This window comes from Anguilla rostrata, chromosome 3 (assembly GCF_018555375.3).
Source record: "Anguilla rostrata isolate EN2019 chromosome 3, ASM1855537v3, whole genome shotgun sequence".
In the NCBI taxonomy this organism is placed as follows: domain Eukaryota; kingdom Metazoa; phylum Chordata; class Actinopteri; order Anguilliformes; family Anguillidae; genus Anguilla; species Anguilla rostrata.
In genome coordinates, this window is record NC_057935.1 from 28,874,444 (window position 1) to 28,902,176 (window position 27,733).

General features: G+C 39.7%; 1 protein-coding gene and 1 long non-coding RNA gene across 3 annotated transcripts in view; one reads left to right on the forward strand and one right to left on the reverse strand.

Annotated features, from left to right (window-relative positions):
- Window positions 1–27,733, forward strand: part of LOC135252006 (uncharacterized) — a 364,708-nt gene that overhangs the window by 64,892 nt on the left and 272,083 nt on the right. The window lies entirely within an intron of this gene.
- The window catches only part of filip1l (filamin A interacting protein 1-like), a 118,340-nt gene continuing 116,163 nt past the window's right edge, over window positions 25,557–27,733 (reverse strand). For both annotated transcript variants that reach the window (XM_064329865.1, XM_064329867.1), the window contains one exon: window positions 25,557–26,294. In XM_064329865.1, coding sequence (XP_064185935.1) covers window positions 26,091–26,294 — 204 coding nt within the window. In that variant the 3' untranslated portion in view covers window positions 25,557–26,090. The remainder of the gene's footprint in view (window positions 26,295–27,733) is intronic.

The following is a 27,733-nucleotide window of genomic DNA, read 5'->3' on the forward strand; positions in this document are numbered from 1 at the left end:
CAATCAATCAAATTTTATTTGTATAGCGTATTTTAACAGCAATTGTCACAATACGCTTCAACCCTGGCCTAAATCCCCACAGGAGCAAGCCTAAAGCAACAGTGGCAAGGAAAAACTCCCTGTGGCAGATGGGAAGAAACCTCAGAAGGAACCAAGCTCAAGGGGGAATCCCATCCTCCTCTGGTCGGCTCAGGGTGTTGACTGGTGACCAGCATGTCAGTCAGTTTTACAGGGTTCATAATGTGGCTCAGATGATGGGCGGGGCTGGGTGGTGGTGGCGGGGAGCAGCAGGTGGCGACGGATATGGGTAGGGTGGAGGCAACGACGAAAGGGGCTGGACCGCAGTGGTGGGTGAGACCAGACGACAGCACTCAGGGCAAGAGCGCCGCCGGTAGCATGGGGAACAAAGTAGAAATGGCAATGAAACCCACCATTTCTATAACTACAATACCCACAATTATTCATCGCCACCCAAAAGTCTTTATCAGCTTCATCACACAGCTCTAATTAATTAATTTTGTGTGATATATGTGCAAAATAATTCAAGCAATTTGCATCAAAGTCAGTCATTCAGTAGCTCAAAAGCACCCAGAGGAGAGAGTAAGTCATTCGCACCTAGCCAGCTGCCTCAGGGGTCTTTGTGAAGAAAGATGGCACAAAACTGCCTGTATTTTGTTCACTGAAAACACTGAAAATGTCTGTAGTAATTACCCGTTTCAATTACTCATAACTTAATCGAGTCTTGAGATTTTAAGCAAATTTAAATAACTTGTCATTTGTATTACTAAGATCTAATGTCAGACTTGAAGACATTTTCGTGCATCTGAATGCCTGATCAGGCACACCATACAGGAGAACATACTGCGTGTTAATTCTTATGGCCCATACCTCAGCATAAATAGCAAACATACAAATAACATATTGCATTTGCTGTACATGCTATTTTTTATGGTAGCAGATGTGAAATCTGTCACTGAGAATCGATTTCTCATAATGAACCAAACAAAAGCTGAATTAATCCAGTTTTGATTTACCTAGGTTCCCCTCAACAACCCACTGCATGTAAATGTGTGGCTTGTATTGTCATTTCCATTTTGTTTTAGCATTTTTTTCTCTTAATAATCTGTTTTGTTGTCTTGGTGCTGGGAACTAAGAAGAATGACTTGTGTTATTAAAGCTAATGATCAGCTGTTCTGTAGGTTTAAAATCTAGCCAGGGAAATGCACTGGGAAAGAATAACACCATGGAGGCTTTAAGGATGTAATGAACACTAGTGCAAATAGTGACGGTGAAAATTATGTCTGGCATTCACACTGAGGGAGTTCTCATGCCCTTGAGAGTTGCCATGCCCTTTTTATGGCCAGTAATGGATACATTGTGCTGAGTGAGCCCAAAATGTCATATTTCTGTTGTGGTCAGCTTTATGGTGATGATATAAAGAAATGTCTCTCAAGAAAATGTTGGGATGTGCTTGAGGTTTATTTGTGCTTGGAAATCATAAATGCCTGACGTAACATGACTGCTTGAATTTACCATACATGCCCGCCGGTTTGCCTGAAGTATATAAATGACACCCAGTATGTGTAATTTCTGGATGTGTGAATAAAATAAAAAATTTACTCCACAATTATACTTGTATTTTTAATATTCTACTGCATGACACCTGGAGCGAAGAAATCTGGAATGTGTCTGCATTCTTCCCAGATTTACATCCTTCACCTTCTAGCAAAGAAAATAAGTTTTCTGCAATGGCTGTCTGTATCATATGTAATGCCTAATGCTTTTGGAACAGAGGCAAGTCTTAATTTTTAAGGGGATGTTAGGATTATTTTTCCCTTCTCCGTGGAGTCAAATGCAGGACGATGAAGGACACACTGACGACATCTCCTCAGAGAATTTGATGTTTATTACAATGCGCAAGGGAGAGACAAACTGAGGACATTCGGGCAGTGCGCCAAGCAAGTCTCTGCTGATCATGCTGTGTGGTGTCTGGATATACAGTTTGCGGTCATACATATCAAAAGATTGAGTTAAGTGGCGGGCTGGGTACAAATGGTCCTGTCCCTCCCTGGGAACCCTCACAGCCATTTAGCACAGGTATGTGACATCCTTGTCGCAGACACTAAAGGTGCTAGACACAGAGGCATGCAAACTACAGACACAGTAATGGTATGAAAAGGAAACACAATACACTACATATAATATGTATATGTATATATATATATATATATATATATATATATATATATATATATATATATATATTTATTGTGGCGTGGATCAGGGCATGGCTCCACAGTGCCCCTCCCAGCCTTATAGGCATCAGCCAAAACCTGCCACCAGGCCGCCTCTTCAGGACCCAGGACAGCGCCCCACTAGGAAGCCCCGCCACAGGACCCTGGAGAGCGGCAAATTGGACATTCCTCAACTCCCTCCTTGGCAGGCAGCACACCTGCAATCAATGAGGCAACACAGCTGCCGCCACTCCAGGGAGATGGCTGGGAGCTTAAAAGGAGGTCGTTTGTCTCCATTGAGGAAAGGGGTTTTGGGCGGCAGGAGAGCTGTGAAAACTGTTAATAACTTTGTACCTATTTTACAGAATCCGGTGGAGACGCAGGACCACATCCCTCTTCCTGCTTTGAAGAGGGATCCCCTCAGCGGTCTCCCGGACACCATTACTTCTAATTTTGTTTGCTTTACTTTCAGTTAATTCCAACAGGAGATTTTTGTTGTTGAGTTGGTTGTGGGTTTTGTATATCCTTTTGGTAAATAAAAGGCCCTGTTGGGCTATTCTTCCCCAAACCTCCGGTCTGTGCATTTCTGTGCCGCCCCGCATGCACCGTCATGCCCAGTGCGGTGCCACAATATATATATATATATATTACACACACATATACATATATATACTAAATTAAACTGGGATCCTATCAGGGAGATTTAGGTCTCTTCTTGGGAGAGATCAAAGTCTAAACATGAATAACTTCAGTAAAGAGAATTTATCAACTGTGAATGATTTGCTGATGCAATTACACACTTAGGGCTATATTTTAACGATCTAAGCGCACGGTCTAAAGCGCATAGCACAAGTGCATTTAGGGCATGTCCAAATCCACTTTTGCTAGTTTAACGGCGGATAATCTGAGCGCAAATTAAGGCGCGTGGTTCAAAAGGTTTATACTTCTCTTAATTAATCATAGGTGTGTTTTGGGCGTAACATGAAATAAACCAATCAGAGTGTCATGTCCCATTGCCTTTAAAAGCCAGGAGCGCTTGCACCTTGGCGGATTGCTGTTATAATGGCGGATTTGCCAAGTAGTAGGAAAGAATGCTTCTCTTATGACATGTATTACCATTATGACATGAATTTTTTTAAAATATCGCACGTTGTGCACCCGAATATGTAGGCGCATATTACTGTCTTAATAATTTTTTAAATAATGCTGAAACTAGCAAAGACACTTGCGTTGCGCTTGGCGCTGCTTTGCGCCAGGTGTAAGATAGCGCCCATAGAGTGACAACAGAGATTCATGGGCAAGAGGAAGCCAGGTTCATAATGCATTAAGGGTGTAGCATGAGCGATATCAGATCTTTCACTAAATATTCATGACATCTATTTTCAAATTTCAAATGTGATGTAATCACAATAGAATTTAAAAAAACACCAGTGCTGTGTGCAATGTAGTAACAGCCATCATTCTCTTTTCAGAAAATGTCTCCAGATTACACCACACAATACTTGGAATCTGGTAAACCTATAGTTCTTTCATAATAATTATGATTATTACATTCTTTGGCTTCTTTTCACTCATTAAGATATCTTATGAATAAATAAACAAATAAATAAATGTGCACAAACTGTGTGCATAGGCACCTCTTATGCAACTTAATTTACTGTCATTTACACAAACCTGAAAATGACATACCCAAAATAAAATGGTTACTATTATTATATTAACCCTAACCATTTTGACCTCAGGCATAATTATGGTCTCTTCTGAAAGGTAGTCCTTGAGAGTTTGTTTTCCAAGAGTCAGAATGACTACTAATATTACTTAAAGTAAAGGAAGCTCAGACACAGTGGAAGTGAAAGTTTTTTGTCACCTAAAATAAATTGCTTGTGGTTGTGCCTGGCCAGCTTAAAAACACAATGGAGCCACAGCCACCACACTGGACAAGTCCTGGTTCAAATTAGGTGAAAATACTGTGCCACCAAAAATTAGCCACATGCATTTTTTTTTCTGAACTATGTCCAGGTGGGTTTCAAAAAAGAACAAAAGGACACTTGGAGACTAAATCATATCATATCACGTCTTTAGCTGTGTTATCACTAAATATTGTATTCTGTATGCTCCTGGAAGAAGTGTGCTGAAATTACCTTACCTTTCCCCTGACTGTCACCCTCTCCTTCTACTGCTCCCTCTCCACTTCCCTCTCCTTGTTCTCCTTTTGCCACCTCTGCTAGCAGCAGGTCTGGAAGATTGTAGAAAATAACTATGTAGCTATCTGTTTTACTAATCCATTGATTAAGGTCCATCAATTGATTATTTAGTCTAATATCTCACCCCCTTCAACATGTCAGACACATCCCACAATTTCATGTCATATTTTTTTATTCTAAAACAGTCCTACTTCTTATTTAAAAGTGTATTGAATAATAATAAATAATATTTTGAGAATGTATTTAGATGCTCACCGATATAAAATGGGATCAAGTTCTTCACTGAACACGCCCTCTGCTGCGGAGCCAGCTGTTTTCGCTGTCCTCAGAAATATTCACCCAGACGAATGATTTCTAAATGCCATGTCTTGTGTTTAGACTTAACCATTACAAAAGAAATTGTTGCTGTAAAACAACAACCTCATTTGGTTTAAAGTCTCAACAGGTTTTTGCCGATGCACAACGTTCTCAGCATGCATACTGGAAAAGTTATGGTTTGTTTATGCCGGAGAAACAATGTTCTCTCATAAAAGTCTAACAATCTATACACTGTCAGAAAGATAATTTCAAAATGTTTCTTAGTTGTCACAATAATAACTTGCCATTGGCTGACTGCATACTGGGAAGAAGTTACACACTCCATGTAGAGTTGTTACTTTTTCACGGCAGGTCCCATTGGCTAAACTGAGGGACTGCTTGGCAGCACTGAGCCTTAGGTGGGCTCATCTTCTTCCAGAGAGTGTGTATAAACTGAAGATATGAACATTTCTCTTGTACACAGTACAGCTGGTGTGTATGCAATGGTGAAATGGACAACAAAGATAATTCCTCTGTAGAATTGCTAAGTAAGCAATGGACTTTCTGGACTTTCTACCAATGTTTCTCCGAGCATGTTTTTGGGAAGAAAAACTACTATGGATTTTGTTCGCCGGACCCTCACCGTGATAAGGACACTAACTTTCCCATGATTTTTTGTTGTCTGTGGATTTCCAATGTGGATAGAAGGTGAGAGTCTGTTTTTCCTCCCCACAGGTTACAAAATAAGGAATCATTGTTGGTAAATATTGGCATCATAAAATTGTTTATATATATAGAGCCGTGAGTTTTAATACTTTCAAATGGTATATTGTGTGACTAGACTGAAAATTTCACCATGAACAGAATGAATGTAAATAAACCCAAATACGGGCCAGTGTGACTTAAGCGGTTAATGTCCAAAACCACAAATTGCATGTTTTTTTATTTTAAACATAACTACTAATTCAAAGGTGTATGTTGTCTTTTGTTTATTTTTCCTTGAGGCTTCATAATAACAATTTAAGTGGTGCACCAATGCTCTAACACTGACCCTCACATTTTGAACAGAGGAGTTGAACAAAACGAAATCACTTTTTTTGAGAAGCGTTGGACATATAAAGCCATGTAACTCCTTTTTCTAGGCAGTGCAGTCCTCCAGAAATAAGGTTTCCACTTTGACTAGGCCAGCACATGCTAAAAATCATTAACACATCCCTAGTAACAGGATATGTACCTGAGTCACTAAAAGTGGCAGTTATTAAGCCATTATTGAAGAAACCAAACCTAGAACCTGATAAAATGTACAATTATAGACCTATTTCAAACCTTCCATTTCTATCAAAATTATTGGAGAAAACTGTTGCTAAGCAACTAAGTGCATACCTTAGCTCTAACGGTATCCTTGAAGTATTCCAATCAGGGTTTAGACCCCACCACAGCACAGAAACCGCACTTATCAAGGTTACAAATGATTTACTACTGTCAGCCGACCGTAACTCTGTGTCGGTTCTTGTGCTCCTCGACCTGAGTGCAGGTTGTGACACAATTGATCATGGAATTCTACTGGACAGACTCCAGGCCTGTGTTGGACTTCATGGACAGGCACTCGCATGGTTTGGATCATACCTATGTGACAGGAAACAGTTTGTTAAATTAAAATAAGAAGAGTCTAGCTCCTCAAAAATGAAATACGGTATTCCACAAGGATCAGTACTAGGACCAGTACTTTTCTCACTATATATGCTACCACTTGGCAGTATTATCCGGGCACATGGCGTAGAGTTCCACTGTTATGCGGACGATACACAGATTTATATTTCAATGAAACCGGACGTAGCACTGCCGCTTTCACGGTTAGAGGCCTGTATTGTAGATATCAAGGTTTGGATGCTTTCTAATTTTCTGCTCCTGTATTCGGATAAGACTGAAATGTTGGTTTTAGGTCCAAAAATATTAAGGGAGAAAATGTCTACTCTCACCTTAAATTGTGATGGTTGTTTGGCTGAACCTAATATGGTTGTTAAAGACCTTGGTGTCACCATTGATCCTGATGTATCATTTGACACGCATATAAAAAAAATATCCAGAATTGCCTTCTTTCAGTTACGCAACAGCTAAAATCAGGCATTTCCTGTCACTTGGAGACGCAGAAAAATTGATCCATGCTGATCCATGTTATGTCTAGGCTAGATTACTGTAATGTCCTGCTATCTGGCTGCCCTAATAACTCGTTAAAAAGTCTCCAGCTTGTGCAGAATGCAGCTGCTTGTATCTTGACCAGAATTAAGAAGTGTGAGCACATTACTCCAGTGCTAGCGTCGCTTCACTGGCTACCCATTAAGCATAGGATAGATTTAAAGGTTTTGCTCCTGACCTTTAAAGCTCTGCATGGACGTGCACCAGTGTACATAACCAACCTGCTCCTACCTTATAAATCCACAATGTCTCTCCGTTCTCAAGACACAGGCTATTTGGTAGTCCCAATTTCCAAAAACCTAAAAGGTGGTAGATCTTTCTCCTACAGAGCCCCACTACTGTGGAACCAGTTTCCAAAATGTATAAAGGAGTCAGGCTCAGTGTCAATATTTAAATCTAGATTAAAAACGCACCTCTGCACTCAGGCTTATAATCAGTTATAGTCTGGAGACAGGGTGGGAGAGGCCTGTAATCATAGAGCATTTTGGGGTGGCCACCTGTCAATCAGCTGTGACCTGACTTTACATAGGCTGGCTCTTGATAGGCGAGTATGGTTGTCCCCCCCTCATGACTGCATGGGCTGTCCATCCCTGCCCTAGTAGATATGCAGCCATATATTATTCCTGGTGGGGCCCCCCCAATTCATACCACTGCCACTTTACCCACTGTCTGTCCTATTGTAAATTCTCTAATCGCCATTTCTTCCCCACGCTTCCGGCAGGCCTCTTGCCCCAATCTTCGAGAGTGCTGTCGTCTGGTCACCCACACCACTGCGGTCCAGCCCCTCTTTCGTCATTGCCTCCACCCTGCCCACATCCGTCGCCACCTGCTGCTCCCCACCACCACCACCCAGCCCCGCCCATCATCTGAGCCACATTATGAACCCTGTAAAACTGACTGACATGTTGGTCACCAATCAACACCCTGAGCTGACCAGAGGAGGATGGCTTTCCTCCTCGAGGTTTCTTCCCATCTGCTACAGGGAGTTTTTCCTTGCCACTGTTGCCTTAGGCTTGCTCCTGTGGGGATTTAGGCCAGGGTTGTCTGTAAAGTGTATTGTGACAGCTGCTGTAAAATACGCTACACAAATAAAATTTTATTGAATTTGAAAGATTTTTTTTAAATGCCACGGTCACTGTTGGGCTTGTGTGTGCTGTTATTTATGGACATATCAAGAACATCAACATGCGATGGCATAACCAAAGCCGGGCACAAAAAATATTGACAGCAGTCAATAGAAAAGTAATATTTTGCATGCTGGTGTAGCAAAAAAAATTCTTAAGTTTTGAACTGTTTACAGTGCACATTCCCATTTTAACAAGATTGCAAATTAAGTCCTGTTTACATGGATATGCTGGTTTGCTCTGGCCTTTAAAAACCAGATTGGAAAAAAGGAAACCCCTCCTCAGGTTTCTCCTGCCTCTTGATGATGTGATAACTGCATGTGAGCTTGAGGGCTGAAGGGATCATTATTAATAGATTTGAAAATCCTCTCCAGAGCTAACCATGATGAAAGATGAGCTGCAAAACCCTGTCATCCTGCTGGAAAGACCCACAGAAACAGACTCAACTAAGTCCCTGAAAACCTGCCATGGTACAGTAGCTTTCTCCATCTATTCCGGATATTTGTGAGACAGACTGGGTTGTCAAGAGCTAGCTAATAGGTTTTGATTCTGTGTTGCAATTACTGTGTTAAGCATGTTTTTATATACCATACATGGTTTTTAATCTAGATATGTTAAAATAACACAAGGTGCATCTACTCTTTTAGGCATATTTGACATCACTAAATGTCTTATTAATTACATCAATGCTTACTTTGGACTGCCGGATCCCAAGCAGCCCATGTGCATGGTTTAAGCTGTGGTAGTTTCTTTAATTTTTCTGTTGTAACGCAAATAGAAATGATGAAAGGTGCCAAGTCATTTTTTGTCAAATAGTTATCTTTAATAAAAGTAATCTTTTTTTTTTTATAAACTCTTTTTATTGGTGTTCCACATTGTGAACAGTAGTTTCTCAAATTGTTTCAACATGTTTTTTTTAGACATACATACAGAAAATAATGGCATATAAACATTATCTATATGGCAAAAACAGTAGTTACAAACAAGACGAACAAACAAAAACGAACAAACAAAAAACACAGTCTTCATGGTAAATTGCAAAATAATTACTGTTAGTGCTACAGATTAGTATTGAGTAATCAAAGGAGCAAGATTAAAAGGAAAAATAATAAAAAAATAACCAACAACCAGCTTCACTGAGGTACACTCTGGAACTGCAATGTCTCTATATGGTCAAAGAGGGGTTGCCATATTTTGAAAAATTTAACCGTAGACCCATGCAGTGTGTGTTTAATCTTTTCTAATTTATTAAAATGAAGAACATCTCTGATCCAAGCCTCATGGGATGGAGGAGAGGATGACTTCCAACAAAGTAATATCAGTTGTCTAGCCAATAGGGTCAAGAAGGCCAGAAGGTCTGCTTTAATTCTTGGCAGGACCACTGTATCCGGTATTACTCCAAAGAGTGCTGTTGATGCAACTGGATCAAAGGGCACCCGAAGTACCCCTGATAACGTTTTTAAAATATTGGACCAAAAGTTATGAAGAGATGGGCAAGACCAAAACATATGAATCAGTTAGGCAGGAGCTTGTCGACACCTGTCACAAACAGGGTTAATATCAGGATAAATTTAAGAAAGTCTGAGTTTTGTCCAGTGAGTGCGGTGTATAATTTTACATTGGATTAGACCATGTTTGGCATATATAGATGAAGAGTGGACCCGGAGAAGAAAATCATCCCATAGATCATCAGTAATTTCTTTGCCTAGATCCTGCTCCAATGATGTTTTGACAGCTAACAATGAGGAACTCTGAAGAGAGAAAATTCTCTCATATCCACATGAGATAATAACTGTTGACATAGGGTGGTAAAAACAAGCATCAATGGAGGGGTTTACAGACTGAGAGGAAAATTGGGAGCTTGTGTCCCGGACAAAGCTACGAACCTGTAGATATCTAAAAAAAAAAAAAAATGACTTTTTGGGATACCAAATTTAGCTGAGATCTGCTGGAAGGATGCAAAGATGCCCTCAATATACAAATCATTAAATGACTTTATGCCAAAATTAGACCACATGGAAAAAGCTCCATCTGCTAGAGAGGGATGTAAAGCGTTATTTTTAAGTATAAGACCCTGTAGTGAAAAGGTTTGCAATCTAAAATGGCGTGTAAATTGATTCCAGATTTTGAGAGTCGTCTTGACTAAAATGTTTTTGCAGTATTCTGAGCAGGCTGAACCACTAGGGGTGTAAACCAAAGCAGCCAGTGAAGATGGCATACAGGAAGATGCTACCAACCTCAACCAAGCTGGGACATTATGCAAGCTATCTGCACACAACGAATACTGAAGTATGCGGAAATTGGCCGCTCAATAATAGAAGTTAAAATTTGGTAGGGCTATGCCCCCTAACCTCTTTGTGACAGGTGCTGGTGTTTTGGTCCTCAAGTAGGGCAAGGTCATTTTTCAGTTTTTTACAGATTATGAAAGTGCAGATTATAAGATTTCAAATTATGTGTCATACATTGAAATCTGAAAATAGTTGAAGAAGATATGCTTATTTGAATGTTGGTACTCCTAAAATCAAGTAGCAGAGAAAATCCCCTTGAAAGATCTGGAACTTTTCACACTTCTCACAGGGAGATAATGGGTGGGAACAATAGCTAGTTAACTCCACCCCAACCACTCCCCCACTAGAGTACCTGTCAATCTTTGCCCATTTAGGGGTTACCCTATTTAAAGCTTTATAACTCCAGGTGTGAACACCACAGAGACTAGAAAAATGTCTTAAATTAAGCAATACATTTGTAACATTTACAATACTAGCTTAGATTACTTTATATTCATAATTTTGTAAGAAATAAAGTGCCACAAATGCAATGGTCAAGGCAAAAAATCTAAAATGAATTTGTCTTTTTTTTAGTTCGCAATGAAATACTGGGAGATTGCGGGTTAAAGTAAACATGTCCTGGATCAAAAACTTCTTGACCACAAGTTCATAAAATCTAAGGGTGGATATGTAGAACTACTAAAGATCTATGAAGCAAAAACTAAGCAGTGTACCCAGCATCTCCAAATCTACCCAAAATGTCTAAATTATTAACACTGGTCTAAAATAGCTAAGGGTCCAGAAACAAATCCAAAATCTCTCCAAAAAGGAATATAATGCTTTTTATCCATTGTAAAGCATATGAGCCCCTTATGAAGATTTAAGATGAAACATAGATATAATTTAAACATAATGCAAAAATATAGTCACACAATGCTGCACAGTACCTAAATGTGTAATAATTAACTCTTGTATGTATTTCTATACTCTGTACACTCCTATGTTTTCTTGTATGGGAATGGGACGATATGAAAACAATTTTCAGCTGTCCACCACATTTTGGCAATGTTTCAACACTCTCCTCATCACTGTTGTATGCGTCACAAAGACTATTACACTACTAACTAATGCTTACATTACAGTGTGAAATATCCACATTACATAATACCACTAACCTATTTAAAGACACTCAATTTCTAAAATAACGTATATAACCGAAATATTTTGAGCAGTAATACTTACATAGCAATGATGAAGTAAATCAAGGACAGTTCTATCCGCTTCTGTTTTGCTCCAGAAAACGATGTCAGATAGGTCTATCAGCGAACATTTGGCTTAGCTATGCCCAGAAGTCCTCAATAATAATGGTATTTTCCAAGGAATTACGAAAAATCATTGACAACGTTTCATTAGGTGCAACGTCTTTTAATGCTACCATATATAGAGCGAATGCCATGGTAAGAAAATGTTCGGTTATGCTAACCTATAAAACGCTATTCCAAAAGCAAAATTAGACATGTTATACATCGTTAGAAAGCTTATACTCTCACCTACTGATTGAGCGTCTGCCATTATAGCAACCTCACACAGTAAACAAACATAGGCTACTACCACACGGCTTTATTTATGGGCAGTGGCTTGACTGAAACTAAGTGACAATAGCCAACAAAATCAAACATGCTAATTAAACTGCACCCCCATCACGCCTCCAAAACCTGGCTGTAAGAATCACTAAAACAAGCCGACTTTGCTGACAAATTCTAAGTATTTAGTGACCCTAAAAATGTTGTTTATTCTATTGAGTGACTTCTTCAACACTTTAACTTTTGTAATATGAAAAAAAGGAAAACAGTAAAAAACTAGCGCGATTTCAAGATTTGCGACTTGCGGACATTTCCTCCAGCACCCATCTCTGCAGGTATACTTTGCGGAGTTTTGGATTCTTTTTATCCCAAATGAACCCTGAGATAATCCCATCGAATTTTCAAAAAAACGATTTTGGCATAAAGATAGGAATGTATTGAAATAGGAAGGAAAATTTAGTTAGGATATTCATTTTAACCGAATTAATTCAACCAGCTAGAGATAAGGGAGTAATGACCATCTCTCAAAGTCCTGCTGTAATCGAGTGAGGAGAGGGGTAAAATTGTACCTGAAAAGATTCTTAAATTTGTCGGTGACTTGGACCCCTAAGTATGTGAAATTGTCCAGAACTATTCTAATGGTATTGTGTGAAGTGGGTATTTGCAAGCTGCAGCATTTAGAGGGAAAAGTTCACTCTTATTAAAATTTAGCTTGTAGCCAGAGATGAAACCAAATGAGTTAAGAACAGAGAGCACAATGGGTATAGATATATCAGGCCTGGAAACATAGAGAAGCCACATAAAGTGATACCCTCTGCTCAATGTCGTCCCTGGTCACCCCTGTGATGTGAGGGTTAGATCAAAGTGCAATAGCAAGGGCTCAGTGGCGACGGCAAAGAGCATAGGGGACATCGGACATCCCTGTCTTGTGCCCCTAAAGAGAGGGAAGCAGTCCGAGTGGTTTTTGTTCATTCTGACAGATGCAAGTGGAGAGGTGTACAATAAGTTGACCCAAGCAATGAACCTTTCGCCAAAACCGAATTTCTCCAAAGTACTGAAAAGATAACCCCATTCCACTCTTTTGAAAGCCTTCTCAGCGTCTAAAGAGATTACAATTTCAGGGTCCTTGGAGTTTGAGGGGTTATACATAACATTAAATAAGCGTCTAACATTCTAAAAAGCATGTCTGTTTTTAATAAAACCAGTCTGGTCAGGGGAAATTACAGATGGCAGGACCGTTTCCAAATGCATAGCCAGTAGCTTAGCTAATATTTTATAGTCCACGTTAGGTAATGAAATTGGACAGTAGGATCCGCAGGAGAGGGGGTCTTTATTCTTTTTTTTGTATTAATGAAATGGAGGCCTGTGAGAAGGATTGAGGGAGAGAGGTGGTGTCCAATGAATAGATGAACATGTTGATCAGGAGAGGGGCCATCTTAACCATAAACTTCCTGTAGAACTCGACAGGAAACCCATCTGGTCCAGGACACTTGGAACACTGCATAGCACCCACCGCTCGTGAAATCTCCTCAATTGTTATGGGCGCCTCTAATTGAAGCTTGGAAGCTGTATCAACGGTGGGGACAGTAAGAGTGCTAAAAAAAGAGTCAAAAACGGAAGGGTCAGCTGACTGTTCGGAAGTATAGAGAGAGGCATAGAAGCCTCTAAATTGATCATTAATTAGCTGAGGATTAGTCGATACACCCATGGGAGTTTGAATTTGAGGAATTTGATGAGTTGAGGATGCCTGGCGAAGTTGGTGGGAAAGTAATTTACTTGCCTTATCCCCATATTCATGATGAGTATGTCAAGATTTAAATAGCATGTCTTCAACTTGAACAGTTGACATTAGGGTTGAGCCGAATACTTGGATAAAACGAGTATTCGGTAATGTACTTTTTACAAGCACGAGTACCATCCGAGTAAAATGTGTCAATATCCGTACTCGTGATAGGCCAGCCACACACAGAGCTCCTCCTCTACACAGAGCCTATACAAAGTTCACTGCTGCTGCGCCACACAACACAATCTTGCCATCATCACAGCCACTCTGTCCACAGCGATTTATTATCTATTGTCATATATTCTCAATAAAATAAAGTTTGCAATTCTCAGATTCGGATCAACACATTATTCTCACCATAGCTAAACACACATTTACTGGACATTCACACGTTAGCACATATTACTGATTACAAACAGATATTTCTAGCTTCTAGCTTGCTACAGTGGGGCTAACTAGCCAGTTAACTAGCTGCTACAGTGGGGCTAATTAGCCAGTTAGCTAGCGACTACATGATATAAGCATGTACTTGTATTTCCTAACATTTAGCAATCTCATACACTCTACTAGCATCATTGACATCCTAGCATTCTTATCATCCACTGTCCTAATGCAATATCACTTTTGTGCAAATGTAGACGTCGTAGCTCACCTGAAATCACAGGACATACAGTACATCGTGGTTAGCCAACTGTAACCTGGCGCACTCTGTCTACTACTATCTTCACACCGTCAGTTCATTTAAAAAACTAATAAAACCAGAGTAACGATAACACTTTTACTGCTACCAAAGAGTGAATGCGATGATAAGAAAATTTTCGGTTACGCTGACCTATAAAACGCTATTCCAAAAGCAAAATTAGACATGTTATACATCATTAGAAAGCTTATACTCTCACCTACTGAATAAATGAATTGTCAATCAAGCCAGTATGTACTAAAAAGGGTGACCACGCCGTAAACGACACGTGTGGTATTACGCACAGCTATTTTGGAAGGTACCCAAGCATCACAAATGCACGTATATTTCACAAACGGATTGTCCAAGACAATATATGACCACTCAGTCTCAAAAGGGACATCTCTACGCGTAAAACCAATGGTAAGGTTGTGTGTTTATTCAATATTTAGTCCCAGATATTGACTGTAGAATGACATGGTATCATTTTTTTAAAACTTTGTCTCGTTTATTTCGTTATTCAGTAAGCAGCGTTTTCAACAGAACAGAAACTGTTTGTAACAGAAAGTTTTGATAACATTAGAAGATTTAGATGAATTGCTAGGCTACTGGAGGACCGATCTAAAGGACCAACAGTTAAAGTCCCCCCCGCGAGGACCCCCCCAAGTGAATTGATGCCTCTTATTCACACACACACACACTCACAAACCAACGGTGAAAGGCTGCCATGGGAGGTACAAATCTGCTCTTTGGGAGCAATTAGGGGTTAGGTGTCTTGCTTAGGGACACTTTGACACGCCCAGGGCGGGGGATCGAACCGGCAACCCTCCGACTGCCAGTCAACTGCTCTTACCTCCTGAGCTATGTCGCCCCATATCTGGAAGCTTAGAAAAAAAAGTGTGAAAAAAGTTATTATCGTCCCAATTTGCCACATATACGTTGGCAAGAATCAACTTAGTATTATAGATGCTTCCAGTGACAATAATATATCTACCATCGTCTGAGATGAAATTGGAGGAAACAAAAGGTACAGATTTGAGTATTAGAATAGCAGCGCCTCTAGCCTTGCTTTGGAAAGCAGAGTGGTGCAGTTGGCCAACCCAGCCCTTCCGCAACCTAGAGTGATCCGAGACCTTCAAGTGAGTCTCCTGCAAGAATGCAATCTGAGCTCCCAAATGCTGGAGATGGTGGAGCACTCTACTATGCTTTATTGGTTGGTTTAAACCTTTACAGTTCCAACTACAAAGCCTAATTGTATTCTCAGCCTTTCAAGTTAGGTTGTAGGGTCATCCTTTGAAAAGAGAAAAAAATGAGTGTAGCCCTTTAGGTAGCATTAGAAGACCAAATGTAACATACATGACAAAAAACAAGAACAAGTGAACTAATGAACTTTCTCCCACCCGCTGAAGCATCTCCCCCAACTAGATGCGCGCACCCCCCCCCCCCCCCCTTCTTACAGGCTCCTGATTACTTCCTAAGAAACACAGAAGACCTAGTAGCCTATTTAAGCTCCTACCAGGCCGAGGTAGCGACAATTCTATAGTAGTAAACAACAATAAAAATAAAATAAAAAGCAGAGTTTACCAATATAGGCAAGTTAAATAAGGTGCGTTAAACTATTAACACAGGCAGCATGACAGCTTGTGGCCTACAGAGTCTCTTGTAAAAACCAAGTGAATAAATAAAGAGGGAAAAAAAAAATATAATAATAATAATAATAAATAAACCTCCTCCTCAGAGGAGACAGACAGGATATTATTTTTTAAAAACTGAATACATCTTATCTGAAAATTGTATTGAAAAGGTTAATTTAACATAGGTTTAAGGATATTATTGAAAAAAACTGAATACATCCTATCTGAAATTTGTATTGAAAAGGTTCATTTAACATAGGTTTACCAATATTGACTGTCAAAGGATATATTGGTTAAAGGTTGAGTATCAGCACTGTTGATCCCGTCAATCTGGGTTTGGAGGGCCGGCCCTCCTCAAGTCCCTGTTAATAAAGTCAACCGCAGCAGCTGAGTGATCCTCAGCTTGGCCCGGGTAGAAGAGGCCAAATTTGACACCTGGGCAGGAGTGCAGAAGGCGCTTAGCATTTCCAAACTCTGAGCGTTTCTTGGCCACGGATGGGGCAAAGTCAGGGAAGATGGACAGTCTCTTGCCTTGGTGCAGGAGAGGGGCAGTTGCCCCCGCCTGGCGCAGGATTTGTTCTTTGACGTGAAATTAGTGAACTCTGATGATAAAAGGTCATGGTGGGCCCCCATCCTTGGGTTTCTCTCGAAGGGATCTCTGGGTGCGGTCTTAGAGGGGCATTTCATCCAAGTTTAGCATGTCCTGCAGAAGTTGAGAAATGAACTCTCTCGGGCGGGGACCCTCCAGACCTTCTTGGACGCCCACCAGGCAAATGTTCTTGCATCTTGACCTTCCTTCTAGGTCCTCACATTTTGTTTGGAGCACCTTAACTTCACCTTTGAGAGTATTCACTATGTTGCTGAGAGTAGCAAAGTCATCACGGCTGGTGGTAGCTGAGAGCTCAAGCGATCTATCAGGTGGCCAAGGTTCTGTTTATGCTTCTAAGAATATAATCTGATAGAAATGTTCAGTTTACAGACCAGTTTGTAAAGTTCAATATTTATTATATGTGACGGTAGGTCCGTTAGCGGTAATGTTAGCTAGCAAGCGATGTTAGTGGGAGTGCTATCAGGGAAGTAGCGTCTTTGTTTAGCGTCACAATTTACTCACTTCTTTCTTCGTTTTAGAGGGGAATATGACATGAGCTTCCTCCACGAGCAAAACAAATCCCAACATGACAGAAAATGTGGTCGTGAGGGTTAATTATGTGGTTTACGGCCATTGGTTGTCGTTGGAAAGAGTAACGGGGATCGACAGATACTAATAATATACTTTAAAGTAGTATTTCCATAAAATAAGGTAAAACTGTGCTTTAAATTAAATAACTTTTGCCACTACCTGGCGGAGCTTTGGGAAACGTGACCTCACTCCATTGTGTCCAACAGTGCCCCCCTAAATAGTTTATTCTTTATTTAATTATTTTAATGCATTTTCCTGTAATCGGCTCAAATTCCAAGACAAGCTGTGCTAACATGGACCCAGACGTGACAGTTCCCAGTGCAGGGGGTGTTGGAATTTTCACTTCTGCAACCTCCTACATTTGAGAACACTGCTAAAGCCTCTCGGGGAGGGAAACAGGGCCCAGATAACCTCCCATCTGTCTCCAGTGGTGCATTTAAAAGACATACTCAGTCATCTAACCACTATTTTCCAGGAAAGCACCTCTTAATCACAGATAAATATTATCAATGGACATCAGAAATGGATTTTAATAAATGATGTCTATTCAAAAATGTATCAATAGAGATCTATTATATAATTTGCCTTATTGGTAAAAATATGTTAAAAAAATAACCCATTAAGTCAGTATAACACAGTCAAAAGCATGATGTACCACTGCCATAACCAGCCAAGGTGTACTGTAAGGATGAGCCCCATAGTCTCAGTTCTAATCTAGACCGTGCCAATGCTGACGGTGGCCGGTAGTTCCATAGAGCAATGTGCAATTGGCAATTCTAAATGCAACTCTAGCACTAGCATTCTAAATGTAATATATACGGTGACGCTCCATGTTTCGGACAAAGAAATATTTTTTCTTGATTTATCTCTGTACTCCACAATTTTAGATTTATAATTGAACAAATCACATGTGGTTAAAATGCACATTCTCAGCTTTTATTTAAGGTTTTTATTAATTTTATTTTTTGGGTTCACCATGCAGAAACTACAGCAGTTTTTATAATTTTACAGCACCATAATGTTTGGGACATATTAATGTTACGTAAATGAAAAAGTCATGTTTAGTAATTTATCACATATCCTTTGCATGCAATGACTGCTTGATGTCTGTTACACATAGACATCACCAGGAGCTGAGTATCTACTCTAGTGTCACTCTGCCGGGCATCTTTAGCTCCCATTTGTTTTGGGGGCTTAGTTGCGTTTTTCTCTTCAACGTGTGAAATGCTTAGTTTTCTCTTCAGCATGTGAAATGCATTTTCAGTTGGATTCACATCAGGTGACTTAGCTAGTCACAAATTTTGCTGTTTTTTGCTTTGAAAATCTTTTGTTGCGTTTGCAGTATATTTGGGATCATTGCCTTGCTGGATGAAATGGGGATGAAATGTTGTCCAACGAGATTGGAGGCATTTGCTTGAACTTGAACAAATAAGATGCTTCTGTACACTCCAAGATCTGCTGCTGCTGCCAGCCATCATCAATGAAGACAAGACAGGACCTGTGACAGTCATACATACCCAAACAATAACACCCACACCACCAGGGTAGAAGTGGGGGGGTTCTTTGAATCTTGGGCACTTGAACTCTGCAGGCTCTTTTAGATACTTCTTAGCAAACTGTAATCTGCCTTCTTGTTTTTGCAGCTAACTAGCAGTTTGCACATTGCAGTGTAGCCTCTGTAGTTCTCTGGGCAGTCTTCACTGACACATCCACACCAGCCTCCTGAAGAATGTTTTTGATCTGAAGAAAAATACGATCTCAGTGTACAAAAATGCCATGTTACTCATGCATACAAACCACTATAAGTCATTACCACGTGCAAAATCTAGGCCTGCCATTAAAAGTACTGATATCAAAATTACGCAAAGTTACAATAAACACTGTTGGCTACATGCTGTATTCCAAAGCAATGCTGCTACCAAATGCTTTCTAAATTATTTCAAGTAACTTGGTCCTGTGTTTTTCCATCTTACCATGTGAAGAGAATGTGGCCATTCAAAGTATATGTGTCATATGGAAGTGTGAAATAGCAATCATTCATAGTTGGAATAATTACATTACATTACATTTATTTGGCAGACGCTTTTATCCAAAGCGACGTACAAAAAGTGCATTTCATGGTCATGGACAACTACAAAACACAGGTTCGATAAGATACAATACTTATTTTGTACTGCTATTTCTTGCCAAGAACACAGTTTAGTTCACACAGTGAACACTATTCTGACCTAACCTCTGCAAAGCCAACTAGGCAGAAGAATAAGCTACAGTATTAGGACAAATACAAATTACCAAAAAGTGCTGGGATGGGGGAACATGTAACAAGTGTCATGAAAGGGGGGGGGGGGTGGATTTAGAGTGAAATATACAGAGTGGTGGTAGTTAGTCCAGGTATAGTCTGAGGAGATGAGTCTTCAGGCCATGGCAGAAGATGGGTAGTGAGGGAAAGGTTTGAAGAGGGACAGGGAGTTTGTTCCACCACTGGGGAGCTAGGGTGAAGAAGCTCTGTGATCTCTTTGGTCGGGTGGGAGGGGGAACAAGGCGCCCTGCTGCTGCAGAGTTGCTGAATAATAATGTTGCTGAATAATTTCATCTGTTTTGCACCAATGTACATTTTTTGTAAAGAACACACAATATGATTAAACAACTGCCTGCATGCAGTGCTTTGGGTGTATGCAAGTATATCTTGAATGAAATGCTTGAATAAAATAGGTTTGTTTAGAAAATTATGTTCAGAAAGATGTTATTCTTTAGCATTGCAGAAGAAATGATACTATTGTACTTATTTGGTGAAGCTTCATGTGAATAGCAAAGCTATAGTACATAATTGGGGTAAACATATGTCTGAATAGGTTTCTAAGATGCAATATGTATTTCATAGACCTAAATATTTAATATTTTTATGTGTAATTATTGTATCTCTGCCCCCTATATATGCTGCTAGGGAAATGTCATCATAGGGATAATGAAGCATTGTATGTACAGTGGGCTCCAGTATTATTAGCACCCTTAATAAAAATGAAGAAAAAAGGCTGCATATAATAAATGACACAGATAATAATCTATATGTTATGTTCAAACATATGGGAAAACTATATACTTTTATTGCAATACATTTACTCTCATGCTTCAATGTTTTTTTTATTAAGTAATCTAATTCTTTCTGAAAACCATAGGTGCCATAATTATTGGCACCCCTAACAATTATTGTAAGTAAAATCAAACAAAATGAAATTGGCAATACAATTTTACTTAATTTAGTTCATGTCAGTCTAAAGGAACTATATTGTGTCATTCCATCACTTCCAGTTTCACTAGAGAATAAAATTGAGGAAACAAGCGTGCAAAATCCCTTTGTCATCCATCAGCGTGGGAAAAGTCAAATAACTGTCAATTCAGAAGAGACCGATGGTAATTTACCGTCACAAGTCTGGTAATGGGTACAAAAAAAGACATAAACGGTTAAACATATCACTTAGCACAGTAAGGGCAATAATAAAAAGGTGTAAAACATATGGAATGGTTGCAAATTTGCCAGGAAGAGGAAGCAAGTGCATGGTGTCCCACGGATGGTGAGGAAGATGGTGAGGGAGGCCATTAATAACCCAAGGATCACTGTTTAATAATTGCAGAGATTGGTTTGCTTCTTGCGGTCAACAAGTCCAAAAAAAACATAAAATGGCACCTCCATACCAAGTAACTCTTTTGAAGGGTGGCACGAAGACAGCCCTTACTGAGCACAATAAACAAAACCAAGAATCTTCACCTTGCCAAACCTCATTGGAATTATAACTGGAAGAGAGTGCTATTGTCAGATGAGACCAAAAAACTTTTTGGCCATACACACCATCGACATGTTTGGCGGCAAAAGAGGAATGCATACAGGAGAAGTACCTCATACCTACGGTCAAATATGGAGGTGGGTCATTGATATTTTGGAGATGTTTTGCTGGCAGTGGTCCCGGGGGACTATTTTAAATCAATGGCACAATGAATTCAACAAAGTACCAGGAAATTCTGGCAGAAAATGTGGCTGTCTCTGCTAAGAAGCTAGGACTTGGTCATAGGTAGATTGTCCAGCAGGACAATAACTCCAAGCATGCATCAAAATCTGAACAGAAATGCTTAAGTGAAATCAACATCCATGTTTTCCAATGGCCATCTCAGTCTCCAGACTGAGGAGGGGTCCATAAGTGCAAACCCAAATATATCAATGATTCTGAAAAGTTCTACATGGAGCAATGGTCAAAAGGGGTGTTTTCACAAAACATTAAACCAGGGGTGCCAATAATTGTGGAACCTGTTTTTTGGGGAAATATTTTTTTTAATTAAAAAATTTAATTCCAATGAATCATTAATCAAGCACACTAGTTTACACATGTTGGAAAATAAAGTTTATGTCAATAACTGTATTATTTTTTTGTTTAGCAATTTTTTTTAGCATTTTTTGTGCATAATTATCAAGGGTGCCAATAATTCTGGAGCCCACTGTATGTATGTATGGATGTACGTACTGTATGTATGTTTGTGCAGCATATAGAATATTTTACAATAGCAAATGTTGCAAAGGTTGCATATTTTGTAAAATGAACTTAACAAGCAAGCATAAGCATATCCTTTGTGGTGTGTAAGTGTTGATCAGGTGTTGAAATCAGTCATAGAAATGGTGTGTTCTTCCATGTGGCCATTTTTTTTATGTGATACTTTGACATGATATTTATAAGTTATAAAATATAGTTGAAACAATATGAAGTTTTGACCTGATCACAGACTATTGTACAAAGAAAATATAGTAACCATGACCAAGATAAGTTTACTTATTGAATGGTATACAAAGCAGATGGTATTTGTAGTCATTGTATGTGCAGTTGTTGAAGGAATATGTGAAAAGTGCTGCAAAACTGTTGTACAAATGTACTTTTTTCATGTAGACTACTAGTTATAATAATGAATGAGTCATGTTTTTAAATGGAATGTTTTTAATGCGGTGTTGTAGACACTACAGACGTAGTAATTGTTTGTATGTCGGTAGATAGAGAACAGGGCGAGGTAACCTAAATTTGTTTAGGTTAAGTTTGAATGAAAATCTATAAATCTGCTGTCATGAAATGCATATGGCTCACCATGTGTGAGTTTTGCTAAACATATGCGTTGAAGATTGTGATATTCTGACAATAACAAACCGCAAAAGCAATTGTTTAAAAGCAGTAGGAGAGTATTAGTTAGCAAATAAGTGTGATAACAAATGAAAGATTTGCCTGAGCCTTAGGTTGGTTCAATGCTTTGACTTTGCGATTCGTGAGTATGTGAGTTTTGCATGTATACTGTAAGTGAGCCGTATGCATTGAACATTCAGATGTAATTTGAATGTCAATATAGCATAAGGGAATGAATTAATAAATACGTACTTAGTGAAATGGGCATGAGCGGCTTTGCAATAAGAAGAGGTAGTTGAATCGCGCCATGTGCTCATGGTTTAATAGAAGGCAGGCCAGTAAGCCGAACTGAGCTTCGGTTTTATTCCTTATGGCTTGGCTATATTTTAGCCGGCTAGACAACTTTCACATTGAAAGCAAATGTGGCTTTGCAATAAGAAGAGGTAGTTGAATCGCGCCATGTGCTCATGGTTTTATAGAAGGCAGGCCAGTAAGCCGAACTGAGCTTCGGTTTATTCCTTATGGCTTGGCTATATTTTAGCCGGCTAGACAACTTTCACATTGAAAGCAAATGTGGCTTTGCAATAAGAAGAGGTAGTTGAATCGCGCCATGTGCTCATGGTTTTATAGAAGGCAGGCCAGTAAGCCGAACTGAGCTTCGGTTTTATTCCTTATGGCTTGGCTATATTTTAGCCGGCTAGACAACTTTCACATTGAAAGCAAATGTGGCTTTGCAATAAGAAGAGGTAGTTGAATCGCGCCATGTGCTCATGGTTTTATAGAAGGCAGGCCAGTAAGCCGAACTGAGCTTCGGTTTTATTCCTTATGGCTTGGCTATATTTTAGCCGGCTAGACAACTTTCACATTGAAAGCAAATGTGGCCAGATAAGTGACTGTGAGGACAGTATGTGAAAATACAGTCTATACATTTGGTGAAAGACCAGCTAGATTTCGTGCAAAAGTAATAGCAGAAAAAGAATACACAATTATTAGTGGGCAAATACACATGCTTAATAAATAAGAGTTTTGCCTGAGGTGGGATTCAATCCTGTGATTCAGGGATCTGAAGGCTACGACATTAAGAGTGATCCACCAACTGTAAAGGAATTTTCTTGAAGAAAAAGATATTTCCATTTTGCGTGTGTATGTGGCTTTTTTTGGTGTATTTTGATTGGCTGATGTAGGTAAATGATTGGTAGGTGTAGGTAAATGTCCGATGGGGAGACATACTTTTTGTGGGCTTGCAGCATTGTGATGATGTCATTGAGCAGGAAAAATAATGATAAGAAGAAGAAGAAGAAGGAGAAAATGCAAAATCCCCTAATTTTGGTCTTTATTGTGCGGATGTGTGAAGTTGTTTGTGAATTCTGTCTGTTGAAATGGGGTCAGAAGGTACAGAAATGAATGTTTTTAAGGGCTGAGAGTGTGGTCATTGTGGTTATTTCTGTTGGAAACCCTGAAAAGTGGCAAACTCTTGGGGCTGTATAGGTATGGGGCATGCCACCCCGGCAAGGCATAACTTGGCAGGATGGCACACCTGCCATCCCAATTTGTTTAATGGCTGTTTGGAGGTTTTTCTTTATTATTGTGGTTTTATGGTTATTAACTGTAAAGGTCTTCTTCCTTAACCTACCATGTATGCTCACTGAGCTCACCAGTGCTCTCTTTCTTCTTAATTATGTACAAAACAGTTGATTTTGGTAAGTCTCAGATTTGACCTATGTCCCTGACTGTTTATTTATTCATTTATTTTTATTTTTATTTTTTCCCCCATATTTTTCAGCCTTGTAATGGCTTCCTTGACTTTCATTAGCACAACTCTTGTCCTCATGTTGACAAATGCCACTAACAGTCCCCAAAGGCAACACATCAGACTAATGAGAAATACCAGTGTAGTCATTTGTCCCAAACACTATGGTACCCTGAATTAGGGAGTGGTGCTATGTATAAAAGTGCTGTAATTCCTACATGGTGAAGCCAAAATATATAAAAATACCTTTAAATAAAAGCTGTGAACTGTCACGTCCCTGCCGTTGCTCATGTTTTCTGTTTTGCCTTGTGTATCTTGTCTCCTTTTCACCATCTTTGCTCACCTCCACAGCGGAGGCGGGTCTCGGTTTCAACGATCTCAGAATACCTAATTTTACCCACTTGTTTCCCCTGCATTCCGCACGCTTTCCCGTCACACTCACCAGTATTTATTCTCGGCTCAACTACCACTCCCTGCCAGATCGTTGCCCGTTGCAACTTCTCATCGGCTTGCGTAAAAGATCGCGAATTCTCTCTAGTCTTGTTCCCCAGTTTGTTTCCTAGCTCTTATCCACTTCTACTCGCCACTTTGCATTTGGGTTTTTTGTTCGTCCCCGTCTTGTTTGCGTTTCTCGTTCCCTGTCAGCCGTGTCCAGCCTGCCCTTCGCCAGCCTCCCAGTCCAGCCCTGTCCAGTCCTGATCTCCTCCGGTCCCTGCTCAGTCCTGCTCCAGCTCCAAGCCTGCTCAGCCCTACTCCAGCCCTGCTCGGTCCTGCTCCAGCTCCGGACCTGCTCGGCCCTGCTCCTGTTCCTGCTCAGGCCTGCTCCAGCCCCGGTCTTGCTCCTGGTCCTGCTCCGGCTCCAGTCTTGTCCAGTCCGATTCCAGCCTTTCCCGGTCCAGTTCCGGTTTTGAATTGCCCTGCTCAGTTTGGTTACCTCTCAATAAACCGGTTGCTTTTCTCCTAAGCTTCTGTGTTCGATTCCTGCGTTTGGATCCAGCATTACACATTGTGACATGAATGTCCACTTGAACCATGTGTGAATTGTTAAAATTGTGGAGTGATAACTTTGTCCCAAATGTTATGGTGTTCACTGTACATTGAGACAGTACTGTAACTACTTTAAAAAAGTAAACATACACAATAGTCCCTTATCAATATACTATGGCATAAATATGTAAATATTCCATATTGCTCTTGCCAAATTTCACAATCCCAAGTAAATATTAGGATGCAACTATTTTGAGTGTCCACTGGAGAGTATTGTCATATAAAAATATTTCCTTGCGAGGGCCTTGTAAATGAAAGCCCAAGGACATAAAATATTGTCTTTTTTTTTTTTTTTTTTGAAAAATCACTTTTTTAAAAAGTATTACATAAGTACTTACAGCTAAGACATCTTAGTTCCATTGAAAATAATGCATGATTTGGAAACCTTCCAGGAGTCTGTTAGCATAAGAGAAAAACGTCACTCAATAAAAATACATTTTTATTTACTATCAAGTTTACTGTTGTTTCATCCTGCACAGAATGAAAAATAAAAAACAGCCACAAGTGTATAAGAAACAACAGGAATATCATCAACATCATTTTTTGTCTTTTTGCTATCTTTCAAAAAAATATAATCACTATTCTATAAATGCATGTCTGTACTCCAAAATAATGATGAAACACTTTTTATTTAAATTCCACATGATAATATTAATCTTGTTTAGAAACTTGCTTAGTGTTTTGGTGTGAAAATAAATACTTTTCTTACTGAGCCTAGATCTTGAAACTATACACCATTTCTGACAATTAAGGATTCACCTGCATCACATCACTGTACCTCATTTATCAGATGTTTTACTGTGCACAGGCAACTAACATAGAGCTTTCTATATGCAGTGAAAATACATTTGAAATACAACTGCATGTATACACAACCAAATGTAACTCACTAAAATGTCACTAGATTCTCCCCTAGCACCACAAAACAATAAGAACCGTGAGATCTGTAAGAATTCTCATGTTTTGGTGGGGGGATTCACAACGTTGAGGTTGCTGGCAGTGCATCTCACACTGGGGTCCTTTGTAGATTGCAGAGAGGTGTGTGGCTGGCCTCTGCACTGCCTGATACTGCCCACGCCATTTGGCCCTTTGGTTGTGCCATAGCATTTAGGTTTAGGGATCCGCGTTGGGCCAGACTGTCGGAATGCTTCTAAGGGGATCTAGCAAGAGATAAAAAAGTAAGCAATGAAAAACACGGGTATTGTTTTTTTACAGAAAGTTATCAGTGAATGAAAAAGCTTGGCAAGCCATGAAGTAGAGAGGAAGATACTCTTGGGGTATTCAAGTCCAGGCTTCATGCAGTGCTGGATGTTCTCTAGTCTGGGAAGTTATGAGACTAGCTGGACTGAATGGCTTGCTGTCATAATTATGAATTGTTTTGGTTTTATATTGTAATACATTTCGGTAACTTTGAGTATTAAGCTGAATTCAGTTCAATTGAAACAGAGCAAAACATAGTGTGCAGCGAGTCAGATGAGCTCCCACACACTCAAATCTGGGGAGAAGCCACTGCCCATTCAACGTATAAGCAGAAACATGTTCCTCTCAGATGTTAGGAATGTCACTGTCATTTCAGTGACAGCTATGTTTATAATAAGAACAGGAAATTAGTAAAAGAATTTAACCCAGCTTGAAATAATGCACACTGCCAAACATCTATGGGTGAAAGGGGGGCTCGGTTGTGTCACATATTGTCCAGCAGAGGGTGCTACACACTTGTCCAGCAACCTTTAGGAAAGCAACTTAGGTTGACATCACTACAGGATTTGAGCTGTAACTCAGATTCTGGCTGTGTCCCAATACAAAGTCAGCTGCCTTAGAAGGCAGCATTTTCACTAATTTTCACACTTGTCCTTCGTAGGCATGTCCCAAACCGAAATCATTAAAAAATGTGTCCTTCTAAGGTGCCTTATTTGGGTTAAATTTGAAGGCAGTGTCTGATGCATCCTTCAGCTGGAAGGCTATCCCATAGGTCTTTGCGATTTCATCAGACTTCTCACTTCCGTTAAATTAATGGCAGCTCAAACAAGCGAAGTGGTGAAAATGTGAATATACAGTGAACACGATCATTTGTATAGTCACATCTAAAAGTAAATTTTAATTATTTAATTTTTTTAAACCTCGGTCAGTTCAACGGTACTAAACAGCTAACTTTCTTGTAATCATATCACTTCCCAATAGAACAATGTAGCTAGCGTTAATTTGGTTTAGAACATACAGCGAACAACTGAAATGATAATCTGGTTAAAACCAAAAAAGGAGCTAAACTGCTGGCTAGTTAGGTCATTAACTAAATGTAAAACTAATTTTGTTTCCCCTTAAATAGCGAATCAAAACAATTATGGCTACAACGATAGAATCCGCATTTATTTGCGTAGAGTCTGTCAGTTGGCAAGTTAAAGCCGTCGATTGAAACAGTAAACACTGATCTTGTGAACTCTCTGCGACGTCATTCTGCCTTCAAAGTGCGTCCCAAAATTGTTGCCTTTTGAGGTTCCTTTACCGTTAGGATGATGTCTGCAGAGGGAACTGCCTTCTAAGGCTGCAGGCAATGAGGCAGCTGACTTCGTATTGGGACACAGCCTCTGTCATCCTTCAT